Source organism: Zosterops lateralis (genome assembly GCF_965231275.1).
Source record: "Zosterops lateralis genome assembly, chromosome: 34".
NCBI classification, from domain to species: Eukaryota; Metazoa; Chordata; class Aves; order Passeriformes; family Zosteropidae; genus Zosterops; species Zosterops lateralis.
This window is the reverse complement of record NC_139794.1, coordinates 1,595,434-1,610,986: the sequence shown is the minus strand read 5'-3', so window position 1 is coordinate 1,610,986 and position 15,553 is coordinate 1,595,434. Positions and strand designations below refer to the sequence as shown.

Here is a 15,553-nt window from a genome sequence, read left to right as displayed (position 1 = left end):
TCTGCCTCTTCAATTGGTTCCACAGGTTGTCAATATTCAGTGCTAATCACTGATTGGTTTTGCCACAGCTTTTCTTCAATCGATGCAAAACCAGCACAGGCACGTACTTTAAGAAAATAAGTCCAGGGTCAAGTGAAGCAAAAGAATTCCCAGAACACATAAAATCAAAAGAATGTTTGAATATGTATAACCTCCTTGAATATGTATTTCACCATCACAATGAAAAGGAACATAAGAAGAATTGTTAGAGATAACTGTGTGCCTCTGGCAGTGGCCAAGCACTCAGCACACTGTTTGCTGTCCCATTTTCCCCTTATTAAACATATAAAACTATTAAAGAGTGAGCCTTGTTTCTCACAGAGTTTAATCAAAAAGCTGAATTTTGGGTACAAGAGGAGGGAAAAGGTTTGGGGGCCTGCCGGGCACTGGGTGAGGGGATGAGGAGCCCGTGGGATGCTGTGAAGAAGAAGAAGGGACCACTGAGGGGAATCGATGTCCCCAGGGCTGTCAGTGTCCCCCGGTGTCACAGCACATTCTTGTAGATGTCATGGGGGTCCTGCTGTCCCTCGTGGGGTCTCAGCAGCTCCTTGTTGGTCACTTGTAGATCCCGAGGTGGGGCAGGGCCAGGGGACACTCAGGGGGGCCCTGAGAGTGACACCGGTTGTGGGGACCTGGCTGGGGGGTGACACCCGTGGGTGACGTGTCCCTGTCCCCCCCTGCACTCACCCCCTGCCCACTCTGTGCCCGCAGTGTGAGGGTCCAGCCTTGACCCCTCCTCCAGGGGGGTCCTGCGGGGATAAGGGGGGTCTGAGGGGTGTGTGGGGAGGGAAAAGGGGAGTCCTGGCCAGAGCCCCCCACTCACCTGTCCTGGGCCTTCCTGGAGGCTGCAAGGAAAAGGGGAGGGGGTGACCATGGGGACCCTGGAATCCCTAAACCTTCCTGGGACCTCGGCACCTCCAACCACTCCCCAGCCCCATAAATTCCCACTGAAGCCCTGATCCCCAGCAAACCCCTGATTCCCTCCAGACACTCCAAGCACCCCTGAACCCCCCAGAACTTCTGCACCACCACAGTGCCCCCAAAGTCCTCAGTGTCCCACAGTGTCTCAGGGTGCTCTGAGACCCCACACCCCAACCCCGGCAGAGATTGGCACACCCCTAACATCCCCAGGACGCCTGAAAGATCCCCTCACATCCCCGCATGGCCCTCCAAGAGCATTTCCAACACTCCAGGAGCTCCCAGAGCCACCCCAATGTTTTACAAAGCCAACCCAGGGATGCCCTTGAAGCCCAACCAAGACCCTCCAGATTCCTCCCAAATCCCCCAGGACCCCCAGCCAAGGTCACTGTGGGCTCAGTTTCCCCCAGCTCAGGGGCCCTGGGTGCTGCCCCAGCTCTGCCCCCACTCTGGGGGCTTCCCCTCACTCCAGGACCCCCATCCCCCCCCACTGTCACCCACCCCAGTGGTGCCAGCAGTGACAGCCCCCGATGACAGCCAGGAGCAGGACCAGGAACAGGAGGGCCCTGCCGACATTCACAGCCACTGCTGGGGACAGAGGGGAACACAGTGGGGTCACCCTGAACCCCAGGGTTCCTGAACACCCCAGTGACCCCCTGTGACCCCACCTGTGACCCAGGGTGAGCCAGGGGTCACCTCCAGGGCCAGCTCAGGGCTTAGTGCCCGGAACATGCGGTGCCCGTCCTGTCCCAGCTGGTTGGTGGCCACGCACTGGTAGGTGCCCGAATGTCCCGCATCGACGTCCCCAAGCTCCAGAATGGGACCCCGGGCCACCTCCTGCCCATTGTGCAGCCAGGTGAAGGTGACAGGGGCTGAGCCCACCTGCACTGAGCAGCGCAGGGTCACGGGGTCACCTGTGTGCACCTGGTGTGACAGGGGACCAGGGGTGATGGTGGCATTGGCCACAGGCACTGTGGGGACAGAGACAGGGCTGAGGATGGGGCAGGGGCTGGCACCCAGCAAGAGGGACAGGAACGGGGGAATGGGGGTGTCCTGGAGGATGCTGTGGGTGGGAACACCCCCACCCTGAGGGTCCCATTCACCCAGGACGGTGACATTCAGGGGGACACTCTTGACCACGCTGTCCCCATCGCTGACCTGGCAGTGATAGTGACCGCTGTCATTGTCCCCAACGTGGGGCAGCTCCAGGTGGGGGCCGGTGCCCAGCTGTGCCCCTGAGCCCCCCCGGCGCCAGGTGAAGGACAAGGGACCTGTCCCAGTGGTCACTTCACAGCTCAGCACCAGGTGGTCACCCAGTGCCACCTGTCCCCTGGGGGGCTCTGCCACCAGGGACACTCCTGAGAGTGGAATCCCTGCAGGGGGACACCGGTGGCATGGGGAAGCCAGGATTGTGGGGGGACATGAGAGGGAAAGGAGGGAGGATTGGAGGGGAGCACAGAGGACCCCAGTGAGCAGAAGGGGACCCTGGGAGGTGTGTTGGGACCTGGGACAAAGAAGAGACCCCATGGAAATGTGGAGAGAACCAGGCAGGGATGAAGGATCACAAGAGAGACTGAGGAGACTCAGGGAATGATGTGGGGTTTAGAGAGGGCCCAGTGGACCCAGGGAGGAAAAGGGACCAGAGGGCAGAATGGGGACCTTGGAAGGGGTGTGAGATGCCAGGGTGGGATGGGGGGGATATAGAGAGGGATGAGGGATCTGGAGAGGGAACTGGGCAGTCATGGGGGAAGCCCACAGGGACATGGGAAATTTTGGGTGAGCCAGGGAGGGGTAAAGGGAGGGATGAAGGATGCAGGCAGTGGTGGGGAAACCCTCGGAGGATGTCAGGGTTCCCTGTCCCCATCCCTGCACTCACTGCGCACTGTCACTGTCACCAGCTCCGACTCCGTCCACTGTGATGGTACAGCCCTCACCCAGCCCCTGCAGCAGTAGCGGCCACTGTGGTGCAGCTGCAGAGGGGACAGGGACAGCTCGGTCCCTTCCTGGGGCCCCCCAAGATCCTTCTCTTCATGGTAGAAGTGCACACTGGTGACTGATCTGTCGTGCCAACTGCGGCAGCGCAGTGTCACCGTGTCCCCCCCCAGCAGTGCCCGTGCTGGCACCTGCAGCACCAGCCAGTCTGGGGGACAGAGAGGTCCTGTCACACCAGGGGCGTCTGGAGGGTCCTGATGGCACCAGGAGGCACCAGGGGCCACCCATTGCAGGGGAGGAGTCCCCTCACACTGGGATGCCCTGGGATGTCCCGGTGGCAGGGATTGGGCTCTGGTCACACCAGGAGGTGACCCATGGAGCAGAGACCTCCCAGAGCCCTCAGAGTCCCCACAGGTGGCAGGTTGGGGACACCCAAAACCCCCTCACCATTTAAGACTCTCACGGGGGGGCTGAGCCCGGTGCCAGGTCTGTCACACCAGTAGGTGCCACTCTCGGTGACAACAAACTTATCCCGGAACTCCTTCCCCCATCGCTGCCCATCCTTGTACCAGGTGGTGGCACCAGCAGTCCCCGAGCCCTGGCAGGTCAGTGTCACCCGGTCCCACAGCACCGCTGGTGTCCAGGGGGGCTCCACCAGGAGCTGGGTGGTCTGGGCACCTGTGGGTGACAGGGGACACCAGCCTGCCAGGGCCACAGCATGGGGCTGGGGACAGCAGGGCAGGGATATGACATCACCTGAGGACTCACCAGCGAGGCCGAGGGTCTGAGCTGGAAGGGAGAAGGGACAGGGCTGGGTGGGGGTGACACCACAAGGACAGCAGCACCCAGGGCAAGGGCTGTGGCATTGTCCCCAAGCTTTCCCCATGGGGACACCAGAATGGCACAGACCTCTCATGGCCTGGGACACCGTGGCTACCACAGGCTGAGGCAGGACATGGGGACACTGTTGATTCCCCAGAAATGGGGGTGCCACGACCACCCCGTGCTGGCACAGGTTACCCCCACCAGCCCCATGGCCTCTGTTCCCATGGCCAACCTGCAGAGTGCTTGTCCCCTTGTCCCTGTATCCCTGTATCCCTGTGCCCTTGTCCCTGTCACCACAGCTGCCCCAGTCCCATGATGCCTCCCCAGATCCCTGAGCCCCTGTTATTGTCTGTCCAGTAATGTCCGCCTCTCCTATCCCCAAAGCCACCCCATAACCTCGGTCACCTCTTGCACTGGCTCTGCTGCCCTTGGGGACCTCAGGGGACCCCACAGACCCCCTGTGCCCCCTCCCCAGTGGTCTCTGCCTCACCAGAGCCCATCCCCGGGGTGTCAGGCCCATGCCCAGGGCACTCACCCCACAGGAGCAGCGCCACCTTCCCGGCCATCCCCGTGTCCCCAGCCATGTGGACTGGCTGTCACTCGCTGCTGTGGCCACCGGGCCCCTGGGTGGGGCTCTTTGGACAAAGAGGAAGGAAGCGAGGTCAGGTCTCGCCCCCACATGTTGATGGCCCTTGGTGGGGGCAGGGTGGGGACAGGATGGGGGCAGGGTGGGGACCTTGTGAGACACGGGGGTGATGGTGGGACAGAGTAGGGACCCGGTGTTGCCGGAATTCTGAGCTGAGGCAGTGCAGGGAGCCATGGATGGGAGTCCAGGGGAATTGAGGTGTCCAGGGGTATTTGGATTCTGAGGAGGGGGAGTCACTGGGATGGGGTCCCTTGGAAATGTGGGTCCCAGGGGGTGGGAGGAGTCAGGGATGAGTGTCCCAGAACAACGAGGCCTCCAGGGATTTGTGATCAAAGGATGGGGGCCAAGGGATAGGGATGCCAGGGGAAAGGAGGGTTCCAGGGAATGGGGATCCTGGGGGAATAATGGTTCCAGGGCAAAGCAGGTCCCAGGGGCTTGAATTACCAGGATGGGAATCTTTGGGAATGGAGATCTTGGGGAATGGCAGTCCTGGGACAGGGGTGCCAGGGAGGGGGACAGAAGGAATGGGGGTCCCATGATTGGGGCCCCACGGGAATGGGGATTCCAGGGATGGGCATGGGCTGGGTGAGACCATGGGTCACAGCTCCTTCCCTGGGTGCCTGAGAATTTGGGGTGACACAGAGCCCAGCGCTGCCCCCTGAGGTGCTGGTGGCCTGGTGATCACCTCAAGGGGATTCCAAGGGGCTCTGGATCTGTGTTCCACCAGACCCAAGGAACTTCTTCCTCTCTTCATTTCCATTTCCTTCCTTTTTCCTCTCAATTTCACAACCACCCAGTTCTTGCCTTGATGATCCTGGGGAGCACCTGAGCAGGGAACGGGTTGGGGGAACCCCAGGGTGGGGGAAGCAGGGGTGAGGGGTCTGCAGGGGGGATTGGGAGGCTGTGGGGGATGGAGGTGTCAGGCTGTGCCCCCCCAACACTTTCACTTTCTCTCTCCTGCAGCAGAAGGAAGAGGCCGTTTGTGCTGAGGGTCACACGGGGGGTGGGTTCTGTCCCAGGGGGCACATCCAGGGGGGTCCTGTCCTAGGGGATCCTGTCCCAGGGGGGACACACGCTGGCCAAGGGGGTCCTGTCCTGGGGGATGGCAGCTCCGGGAGGGCTCCAGACTTCTCCATTCTTGCTGATCCCCTGCAGGATCTGAGCCGGCAAGAGCAGCTTGGGAATGGAGCCCCAGGCAGGAAGGAGCTCCCCAACCCCTCCTCCTTGCAGTCAGTGGATACCCAAGTGTGCAGCCCAGCCATGGCCCAGCCCCATGCACAGGGATGGGCATTGGCCGGCCCTGCTCTGGCCAGACCCAGCTGGCAGCCAGGACATGAGTGTCCCCCCTGCCCCCTTGGCTTTGATTCTGGCAGCTTTAGAGCTGCTGCAAAGGTGAGAAATGTGTGGGTGAAAAAGGCCTGGCTGTGATTTCCTCAGCCCTGTGCAAGAAGCACAAAAGCCAATGGCAGCCCAAGCAGTGGCTCTGGGAGGGCCTTTGATGGTTTTCAGAGCAGGGCTGGCTGGAAGCTTCCCCACCCTGCAGGGGCAGCTGTGAGGGAACCAGTCCAGAAATGCAGCAATTGATCATTTTCTCCCTCTCAGCAAGGGACTGAGAAAGCCCCTGAAGTACTGCAAAAACAACAATAACAAAATAATCTACTCAACAACCAGACCAGGACCCTATTACTTGAACAAAACCTGCAGCCCTTTGGAACCTCCCAGAAAGAATGTTTGGGTTCTGGATGTGGACACCAGAAGAGAGGGAAAAGTGTGGAAATATTGGGCAGGGGCTCCACCCGTGGATCTGGGGAACAGGGGTGTCCCAGCAGGGGCAGGGAGTGCCCAGGCAGGGGAATTCAGGACGGGGTGGAATGCATTTACCAGAAAATTGGACCCTGAGGGGCACATGGGCATGCCCACAAATTCCTGTGTGCTGTTCCAAGGGTGGACAGAGTTTCTCCCCTTCTGGGAGCAGAAGCCAAAAGAAGTAAATCAAGTTTCAGGGTGGGAAGGAGAAAAATGGGAAGAGTTCCTAAATATGGCCCAATCACAGCCTTCCTTATGGGCTGGGTTGCTGCCCAGCAGGCAGGGAACAACTCCATGGACCTGCTGGACACTCAGGGAGATTCCACACTCTGTGTTATCCACAACTACACGCTGCTGTGGGATCCACTAATGGGCTCCTAAAGGGAACCAAAAGGTCTCATTTCTCTGTGATTTTTATGTATTTTTATTGTGAGTGACTTGTTGGGAGCACAATGATTAAAAGGATTCCATCAACCAGACCATTTTATACATTGTTAGTTTGATTTTTGCTGAGTTTCTTTTTTTTTCTTTCCTTGGGAAAAGAAATGGTTTGGGAAAAGATTTTTGCCTTTTTTTCATGGATGTATAGTATTTCTCAACCAATTGGGCAACAGGGAATTCAACCAAATTTAGCCTGGCATTTACCATCATCAGGGCAAGGTTTTATCAGGAGCCCCCTTAAGTTTGTGCAGCCCAGAGGTCACAGGCCCCCACTGGGGAGGCAGGAATGCTCAGGGGCCCCCAGGACAGAGGTCCCCAGGATGTGCCACCTCTGGACAGGAATCCCCAAAGATGTGGCACCCCCTGAACGAGGAATCCCCTGGGACAAGAGCCTGGGACAAGACCCAGGTGTCACCACAGCAGAGGAGCAATTTTCCCTCAGGGCAGGACCCCTCTGGATGTGCCCCCCCAGGACAGAAACCACTTCCTCAGCTCAGCATAAACGGCCTCTTCCTTCTGCTGCAGGAAAGAGAAAGTGAAAATCTTTCATTCCCCCACAGTCCCCCAACTGCAGCCTGCAGCCCCCACCCCCCTTTTCCCCTTCCTGGGATCCCCCCACCGGTACCTGCTCAGGTGTTCCCTGGGATGGCTGAACCAGGAAATGGGGGGATGGGAAAACACCCAGGAGTGTGTGGGGAACAGACCCAGAGCCCCAACCCTGGGGTGCCCCCCTGGCCATGAGCACCCTGTGGGGGCTGTGCTGGGCTCTGAGTCACCCCAAAATCTGAGGCACCCCGGGGAGGATCTGTGCCCCTGTGCCCACCCAGCCACTGCTTATCCCTGGGACCTCCATTCCCCTGAGAACCCAACCATGGGACCCCCACTCCCTTGGTCTCTCCTCCCTGGGACCCCCATGACAGCACTCCCATTGCCCAGGACCACCATTGCCCTGATCCCATCCCATGGGCTGCTTCTTCCCCCAGAACCCCTCTTCTGAGGGGCAGAGTTAAGGCAGCACCCAGGGCGCCTGAGCTCGGGAAGTCCACAGTGACCTTGGCTGCGGGTCCTGGGGGTTGTGGGGAGAATTTGGAGGTCTTGGTTGGGCTCCAGGGGCATCCCTGGGTGGACTTTGAAAAACATTGGGGTGACCCTTGGAGCTCCAGGAGAGTTTGGGGAACCCTTGGAGGGTTGTGCAGGGATGTTGGTGTATCTTTCCAGGGTTCTGGGGGATTTTGGGTGCTGCCCCTCTGTGTTGGGCTTGGGCTTCTGGGGCTCAGAGGATCAGGGACACTGGGGGGAGTTGGGGGGACTGCAGAAGTTCTGGGGGGTTCAGGGTTTCCTGGAGTGTCCAGGGGGGAATCAGCGGTCTGGTGGGGATTTTGGGCTCCTGGTGGGTTTTGGGGGTCATGTGGGTGGTTGGAGGTGCCAAGGTCCCAGGAAGGTTTAGGGGTTCCAGGGTCCCCATGGTCACCCCCTCCCCTTTTCCTTGCAGCCACCAGGAAGCCCCAGGACAGGTGAGTGGGGGGCTTCAGATGGGACTCCCCTTTTCCCCTCCCCACACACCCCTCAGACCCCCCTTATCCCTGCAGGACCCCCCTGGAGGAGGGGGCAGGGCTGGACCCTCACACTGCGGGCACAGAGTGGGCAGGGGGTGAGTGCAGGGGGGGACAGGGACATGTCACCCAGGGGTGTCACCCCCAAGCCAGGTCCCCACAACCGGTGTCACTCTCAGGGCCCCCCTGAGTGTCCCCTGGCCCTGCCCCACCTTGGGATCCACAAGTGACCAACACGGAGCTGCTGGGACCCCATGAGGCACAGCAGGACTCCCATGACAGCTTTGAGAGTGCGCTGTGACACTGGGGGACACTGACAGCAGTGGGGGAATCGATTCCTCTCTGAGGTCCCTTCTTCATCTTCGCAGCACTCCATGGGGCTTCTCATTTGCTTTCTCAGTGCCTGGCAGGCACGCAAACCTTTTCCCTCTTCTTGTACCCAAAATTCAGCTTTTTGATTAAACTGGAAAAAATGCTTGGGGTGTTTTTTTTTTTTTTTTTTTTTTTTTTTGTTCAGCTCAGTCTGTTCATTTTGGAAAGAAGGAGGATCCTGGTCAGGTTGTTGAGCACAGGTTGTTGATGTGTGTGGAATTTGTGATAGTTCTGGGACTATCTCAGTCCCTTGCCGAGAGGGACAAAATTATCATTTGCTGTATTTTCAGACTGGTTCACACACAGGTGCTCCTGCAGGGGTGTTCCCACCCTGCTGTCGCAGCCCGGTGGTCGTCTGGGTGCCACGACCTTCCCTCAGTGAAGCATCTTTAGAGAGATACCCTTTTAGCTAAGGAGCATAGGAACACCAGCACGATCAGTTTACGTGTGAGCGTTGCCAAGGCAAGAGAGCTAAGTAGCTCCAGTGATCAACTCAACGGAGCAAGCTGCTAGGGCAGCCTAGCCAGGCAGCTCCCTTCAGGCGGCACAGGAAGAGAGAACAGGAGAGTCTTCTGATCTCCTAGAGCTTCCTTTATTCCCTGGAGCAGACGACGGAAAGACCCCTATGTTCTAGGGTATCAGGGTTTATAGGGAGTCAGGCAAGCAACGTTTGCTGCTCGGGCCAATAGGTGAAGGAATTAGGGAAACAGCCAATTTTAGGGAAAAGGATCCAATGGTGAAAAGGATCAAAAATCAACCAATGAGGGAACAGAAAAAGCAGGAACTAGAGTGCTCATTGGGACTGTGATATTTTTACTCACTATGAGCAGAGTGTGTCTCCCAGGGAGACCTCTGGGGAGAAGATCTGTTTCATCACACACTGCACTCTCTCCACTGGAGAGTAGACTTCCCTGTGGGGAAGTTTAGGGGCCACCACACCCAGCCCTGCTATGAAAACCATCAAAGGCCCTCACAGAGCCACTGCTTGGGCTGCCATTGGCTTTTGTGCTTCTTGCACAGGGCTGAGGAAACCACAGCCAGGCCTTTTTCACCCACACATTTCTCACCTCTGCAGCAGCTCTAAAGCTGCCAGAATCAAAGCCAAGGGGGCAGGGGGGACCCTCATGTCCTGGCTGCCCCCTGGGTCTGGCCAGAGCAGGGCCGGCCAATGCCCATCCCTGTGCACTGGGGCTGGGCCATGGCTGGGCTGCACACTTGGGTATCCACTGGCTGCAAGGAGGAGGAGTTGGGGAGCTCCTTCCTGCCTGGGGCTCCATTCCCAAGCTGCTCTTGCTGGCTCAGATCCTGCAGGGGATCAGCAAGAATGGAGAAGTCTGGAGCCCTGCTGGAGCTGCCATCCCCCAGGACAGGACCCCCTTGGCCAGCGTGTGTCTCCCCTGGGACAGGATCCCCCAGGACAGGACCCCCCTGGATGTGCCCCCCGGGACAGAACCCACCCCCACATGTGACCCTCAGCACAAATGGCCTCTTTCTTCTACTGCAGGAGAGAAAAAGTCAAAGTGTTGGGGGAGGGCACAGCCTGACACCTCCATCCCCCACAGCCTCCCAATCCCCCCTGCAGACACCTCACCCCTGCTTCCCCCATCCTGGGGTTCCCCCAACCCGTTCCCTGCTCAGGTGCTCCCCAGGATCATCAAGGCAAGAACTGGGGGGTTGTGAAATTGAGGGGGAAAAGGAGGGAAATGGAAATGAAGAGAGGAAAAAGCCTCAGGGGGTTGCAGGATCACAGGCCCAGAGCCTCTCAGAATCCAATTGGCGTGACCCCCAGGCTATGAGCTCCTTTGGTGCAGACTGGGCTCTGTGTCACCCCAAATTCTCAGGCACCCAGGGAAGGAGCTGTGACTCATGGGCCCACCAAGCTGCTTCCAATCCCTTGGATCACCATTTCTTATGTTTCCCCTCCCTGGGAACAGCTGCCATTCTTCAGGATCTCCTTGGCCCAGGACCCCATTTCCAAGGAACCCTCTTCCATTCATTCCATCCCCTACAACCCCTCTTCAGCCAGGACATTGATTCTTCCAGGACACCTCAGTCCCACGGTATCCCACATTCCCCCCGCACCTGGCCCCTGGCACACCCATCTCACGACCCCAAATCTCTGGAGCCCACATTCCCCTGGGACTAACCCAGCCCTGACTCCCTCCAGCCCTGCACCCCCCATTTCCATTGCACCCTCATCCCTAGTGGCTCCCCCTCCTCAGGACCCCCCAGTCCCCTGGACTCCCACCCCTGGCTCCCCAAACCCCCTTGACCTCCCCATCCTGAGAACCCCATGTCCAATCTTTTGCCACCCAGCCTTGTCCACAGCCTGTCCCCACCCTGCCCACAGCCTGTCCCCAGCTTGTGGCCACCCCACCCCCACAAAGGGCCATCTACACGTTATGATAAGAGCTGACCTCGCTTCCTACCCCTTTGTCCAAAGAGCTGCCACCCAGAGGCAGCAAGTGACAGCCAGCCTGGATGGCCGGGGACACTGCTTGTGTGGTAAAAGTCTGTCCAAAGCTGCTTCCCAGGGGACTCAGAGTCACAGTCCTCACCTCCTCTCTCCTTCCCAGAGCTCTTCACCGTGCCCGTGTTGGAGGGTCCCCCTGCGCCCACCGAGGGGTCCCCCCTCAATCTTAGCTGCCTCAGCACCTCCAGCCCCTTCAGCCCCCAGCCCACCTCCTGCACCTCTTCTACCGGGACAGGCAGTTGGTGGGGGGCCCACAGGAGTCCCCACAGCTCCTGGTGCCTGCCGTGGGGGTCTCCCACTCTGGGAATTACAGCTGCCAGGTGTGCTCCAAGGGGAGGGCTGTCTGGAAGAGCAGTGCCCGGCTCCTCGTCACGGTGTGCAGTGAGTGCGGGGATGAGCATGGGGAGCCCCCACAGTCCTCCCAGGTCTCCCATCCTTGCTCAACCCTCTGCGTGCCACCCTGCCTTCCCAGGTCTCTCCCCGGGTCCTACCAGCACCTTCCTTGGTGCCTGCATCCCTCACCAGGTCCCCTCACCCTTCCCTGGGTGCACCTCTCCCTCACTGAGCTCCCTCCATTGTCCACAGGTCCCACCATCCCTGTCTGGGTCCCCAAAACCTTCCCTGTGCTTCCCTTCAGCCCTCTCCATATATCCCCTGGCTGAATTTCACATGTTTCCCTGGGGTCCCGTCCACCCCTTTCCAAGCCTCTCCCCCATCTCTGGGACCCTTCTTCCTCACTGGGATCCCCCCACCCCCCTCTGATTGTTCCACTCCCTGAGTCCTTCTCGGCTCCCTGGTGTCTCCCACTCCTCCCATGGCCCCAATCCCTCTTGTGTCCCCCTGCAGGGTCCCACTGTCAGGGGCGTCCTAGTGGGTGCAACCCCCTGGGGGACAGGTGGCACTGGGTGACTGTCTGGTGCGGCGATGTGAGGTGGCTGCAGGGATAGGTCAACTGTCCTTCTCCTGGCATATTAAGGGACCTGGGGACATCACTTGGCACTGGCCCCCACGTGGAGCTGCGGCATGTTGGAGTCAAGGACAGCACCCAAATCAGTGCAGGCCAGGGATGGGGGCAGCATGGCCAAGAACCCCACATTGAGTGTCACCGTCCTGAGTGTGAGCCTGCCAGGGGAGTGAGACCCTTGGGATTGGTGTGCTGACCCCTTGATATGCCTCATCAGACCCATCACATCCCACCCATGCCATTCCATGCCCTCCACTAGGTGAGGGCCATCACCACCCTTGGACACAGCAGCTCTCCGTTCACCCTCCTGCCATCCTCATCCCTCACCCCTCATCCATCACATGCCCTCATCTCACAGCACATGATGGCCCCCACCCCCACAGGGTCACTGTCCTGGCTGAAGGAGACCCTCTGTCTCCAGGTGCCACCACACAGACTCCCTCATTCCCCTGCCTCCACACTGGGTGCCAGGCCCTCCTCCCATCCTCAGCCCTGTCTCTGTCCCCGCAGTGCCCGTGGCCAACGCCACCATCACCCCTGGTCCCCTGTCACACCAGGTGCACACAGGTGACCCCGTGACCCTGCACTGCTCAGTGCAGGTGGGCTCAGCCCCTGTCACCTTCACCTGGCTGCACAATGGGCAGGAGGTGGCCCGGGGTCCTGTCCTGGAACTTGGGGACGTCGATGTGGGACACTCAGGCACCTACCAGTGCGTGGCCACCAACCAGCTGGGACAGGATGGGCACCGCGTGTTCCAGGCACTCAGCCCTGAGCTGGCCCTGGAGGTGACACCGCAGGGACACTGGAACAGAGGTGGGGTCACTCAGGGTCACCAGGGAGTACAGGATTTCTGTGGTGATGGGTGATCCTGATGTTTCCCTCTCTGTTTCTTGCAGTGGCTGCAGGGCTTGGTGGGTCCCTTTTGGTCCTGGTCCTGCTTGTGGCTGTCATTGTGGGCTGGCACTGGTGGCACTGCCTGGGTGGGTGACAATGAGGGGACAGTGGTTGCAGGGAAGCCCCCTAGAGTTTTGGAACCATAGGGCGGCACCCAAAGCTCCAGAATTGTCACCTTGTCTGAGGGTCCTGTAGGGTTTGCGGAGGTGCTGGAGAGTCCTGCATGGATTTTGGTGTTTCTTTCACGGGTCCTGGGGGCATTTGGGCATTCTCTCTCCCTGCTGAGGTTTGGGTTCTTGAGGCTGAGTTGGCTGGGGGCACCTGGGAGGCTCATAAATTCTGGGGGCCTCAGGGATGCTTGGGGGTCCTCATGGGAACTGAGGGTCCCATGGGAGTTCAGGAATTCTGAGAGGTGTCAGGGCCCCAGGGAAACCCCACCATCACCTCTCCCCTCTTTCCTCTGCAGCCACCAGGAAGCACCAGGAAAGGTGAGTGGAGGTCTCCAGCTGTGGCCCCCCTTTTACCCCCATCCCACAACTCTCCATTCCCTGCCACACATCCCCTTTATCCCCACAGGGCCCCCCCAGAGCCCCCAGCCCCCTTGGACAACCAGGAGGTTCTGTATGCCCACGTCATCAGAGCCAAACAGGCACAGTGTGAGTACAGTGGCGGGGGGGACAGTGACACGTCACCCACTGGTGTCACTCTCCACCTTGGTGCCCCCAACTGGTGTCTCCTGCAGGTCCTCCCTGTGTCACCATCACACAGGAACCCCAGGTGACCTACACAGAGCTGCCAGGACCCCATGGGCACCCACAGGAGCCCAGTGACATCTATGAAAATTTGCTGTGACACTGGGGGGCTGGAGGGCACAGGGGCCCTCACCCATGGGCACCCCCACATGTGTGAGCTGCCTCTAAAAACTGCCCCTTCCCCTGCCAGTGGTGGCACAAAAGGCAAAGATTCCAAAGGGCTGAGACAAGAACAATGTCCTGCAAACAGCAACGAGAGAACAAAACCAACAGCAACAGCAACAAAGTTCAAAATCCAAAGGGTCACAAAAGGAACAATTTCCAGGGAAAGCCCCTGGACCTTTCCCCTGGCACATTTCCGTCACCAGAGGAACCTGGCAGGACCCTGGACCTTCATTGCTCTGATGACCAAAGCAGCCTTCAGGAGGCTCTGGATTCTCTTCTCCCCTGTCTCAAACCCCTCCTGTGTTGTGTTCCCCACATGATGATTTCACAAGGGCCCTGTGGGGGTTGTGGCACCTCCCCGTTTCGCAGTGCAGTCGGGATCAGGCCAAGGCACAGGATGGGGTGCAGAGAGAGAAAAAGTTTGACGGCTGGAGACATTTTGGAACACCGGTGTGTGGCTGGGGTGAGTCAGGCCTTGCTTTTGGTGAGACAGGGCCCTGTCTGTCAATCAGTCTGTCAGGCATGGCACACAGGGGACAGTGAGACACTCTGCCAAACCCAGCTCCTGAGTGACCAAGTGACCAGAAGTCCAACTTAGGGGAAGGGGCCTTCGTAGTCCAAGGGCTTAAAAGGTAGACCATGAGGTGGCCCTGTGTCTGACCCTGTCTTCTCCTGGAGTGTCTGGCCCATCTACACTGGAAGCCAGGGTTTGGCAACTGTCTTGGTTTTGAAGAGAAACATCTGCCAAGGAAAGCAGGAACCTTCCTGGAATGGAAAGAAGAGCCATGCCTAAAATTTTTCATAATTTCAAAAATTATGGGATTTCCTAGGAAATATTGTAGGAAAGTGTAATAGCAGCTCTTTACTAAAGGGGTTTACAAAGCAAACAGAACAAACAACAAGACAAAACCAGAACTTTCCCACCTGCTCAGGGCTGTTTCTTCGTCTTTGGTGCAGTTATGACCACGTCTGCCAGGGGGCGCTGGAGGAAGCAATCACAGCCAGCAGGGGGCGCTGCAGGAAGCACTTCCGTCCAGCAGGGGGCGCCCCGGTGCCAGCTCGAACCCCTCAGGGGCAATGGCAGCCTCGGCCGGGAGGGAGGAGGGGAAATCACTCCTTTTGCAAACTCACGGGCACCAACCAGTCCTGGCACCACCACCAGCAGTGGGCAGAAGTGGCCAAGGCAGCAGGTTGGATCGTAGTGCTGAGTGGCAGCATAGCAGCATTCTGGGGCCAGGCACATGCCCTGCACAACACATGCCACTGCTCTCCCTGATCCCAAAGGGAGGGATGACAGCACCAAATTCCCAGCTAATCCTTGAGCCACAACAGCACCACTCCTGGTTTATGGTACAGTTCTTGAAACCCTCAGCCTTTCCCTCGCATTTTCTCCCTCAGCCCTGGCATAGCAGCTTTGGGAATGTTGAATTCCCCTGGGATGGTGAGGAAAGCAGGTGCTTGGTGCTGCTACTGCCAGGGCTCCTCACGGGGCTCCAGCCCACGTTTGGAGTTCCTGCTCTTCCTGGGCCGCTCCTGGTCCCGACACAGCAGCCGCAGGGAGAGGAGGAGAGGAGCAGAGCCACAGCCTCAAGGCTTTTACAGCTCCTCCTTCCCCCAGGAATTTTGGGATACTGTGGCAACACTAGACACATTTTTGGAGAGAGGTGCCCCCACCTCTGCCCATATGGAGCTATTTTGCCTTCTGGGAAGGTTTTCTGTTGGTTTTTGCTGGTGCTGGACACAATTCAGTGCCTGTGCCATGTGGCTGGTGCC

At 58.8% G+C, this 15,553-nt stretch overlaps 1 protein-coding gene across 1 annotated transcript; it reads right to left on the bottom strand.

Moving 5' to 3' along the window:
- Positions 1 to 523: 523 nt before the first annotated feature.
- Positions 524 to 4,280, bottom strand: LOC310921467 (low affinity immunoglobulin gamma Fc region receptor II-like; the record flags this gene model as incomplete). Its single annotated transcript, XM_083881597.1, has 7 exons — positions 524 to 633; positions 727 to 788; positions 863 to 884; positions 2,834 to 3,097; positions 3,337 to 3,567; positions 3,658 to 3,678; positions 4,250 to 4,280. 7 exons carry the CDS (start codon positions 4,278 to 4,280, stop codon positions 524 to 526), a joined length of 741 nt encoding a protein of 246 aa, XP_083737723.1.
- Between the last annotated feature and the right edge of the window lie 11,273 nt (positions 4,281 to 15,553).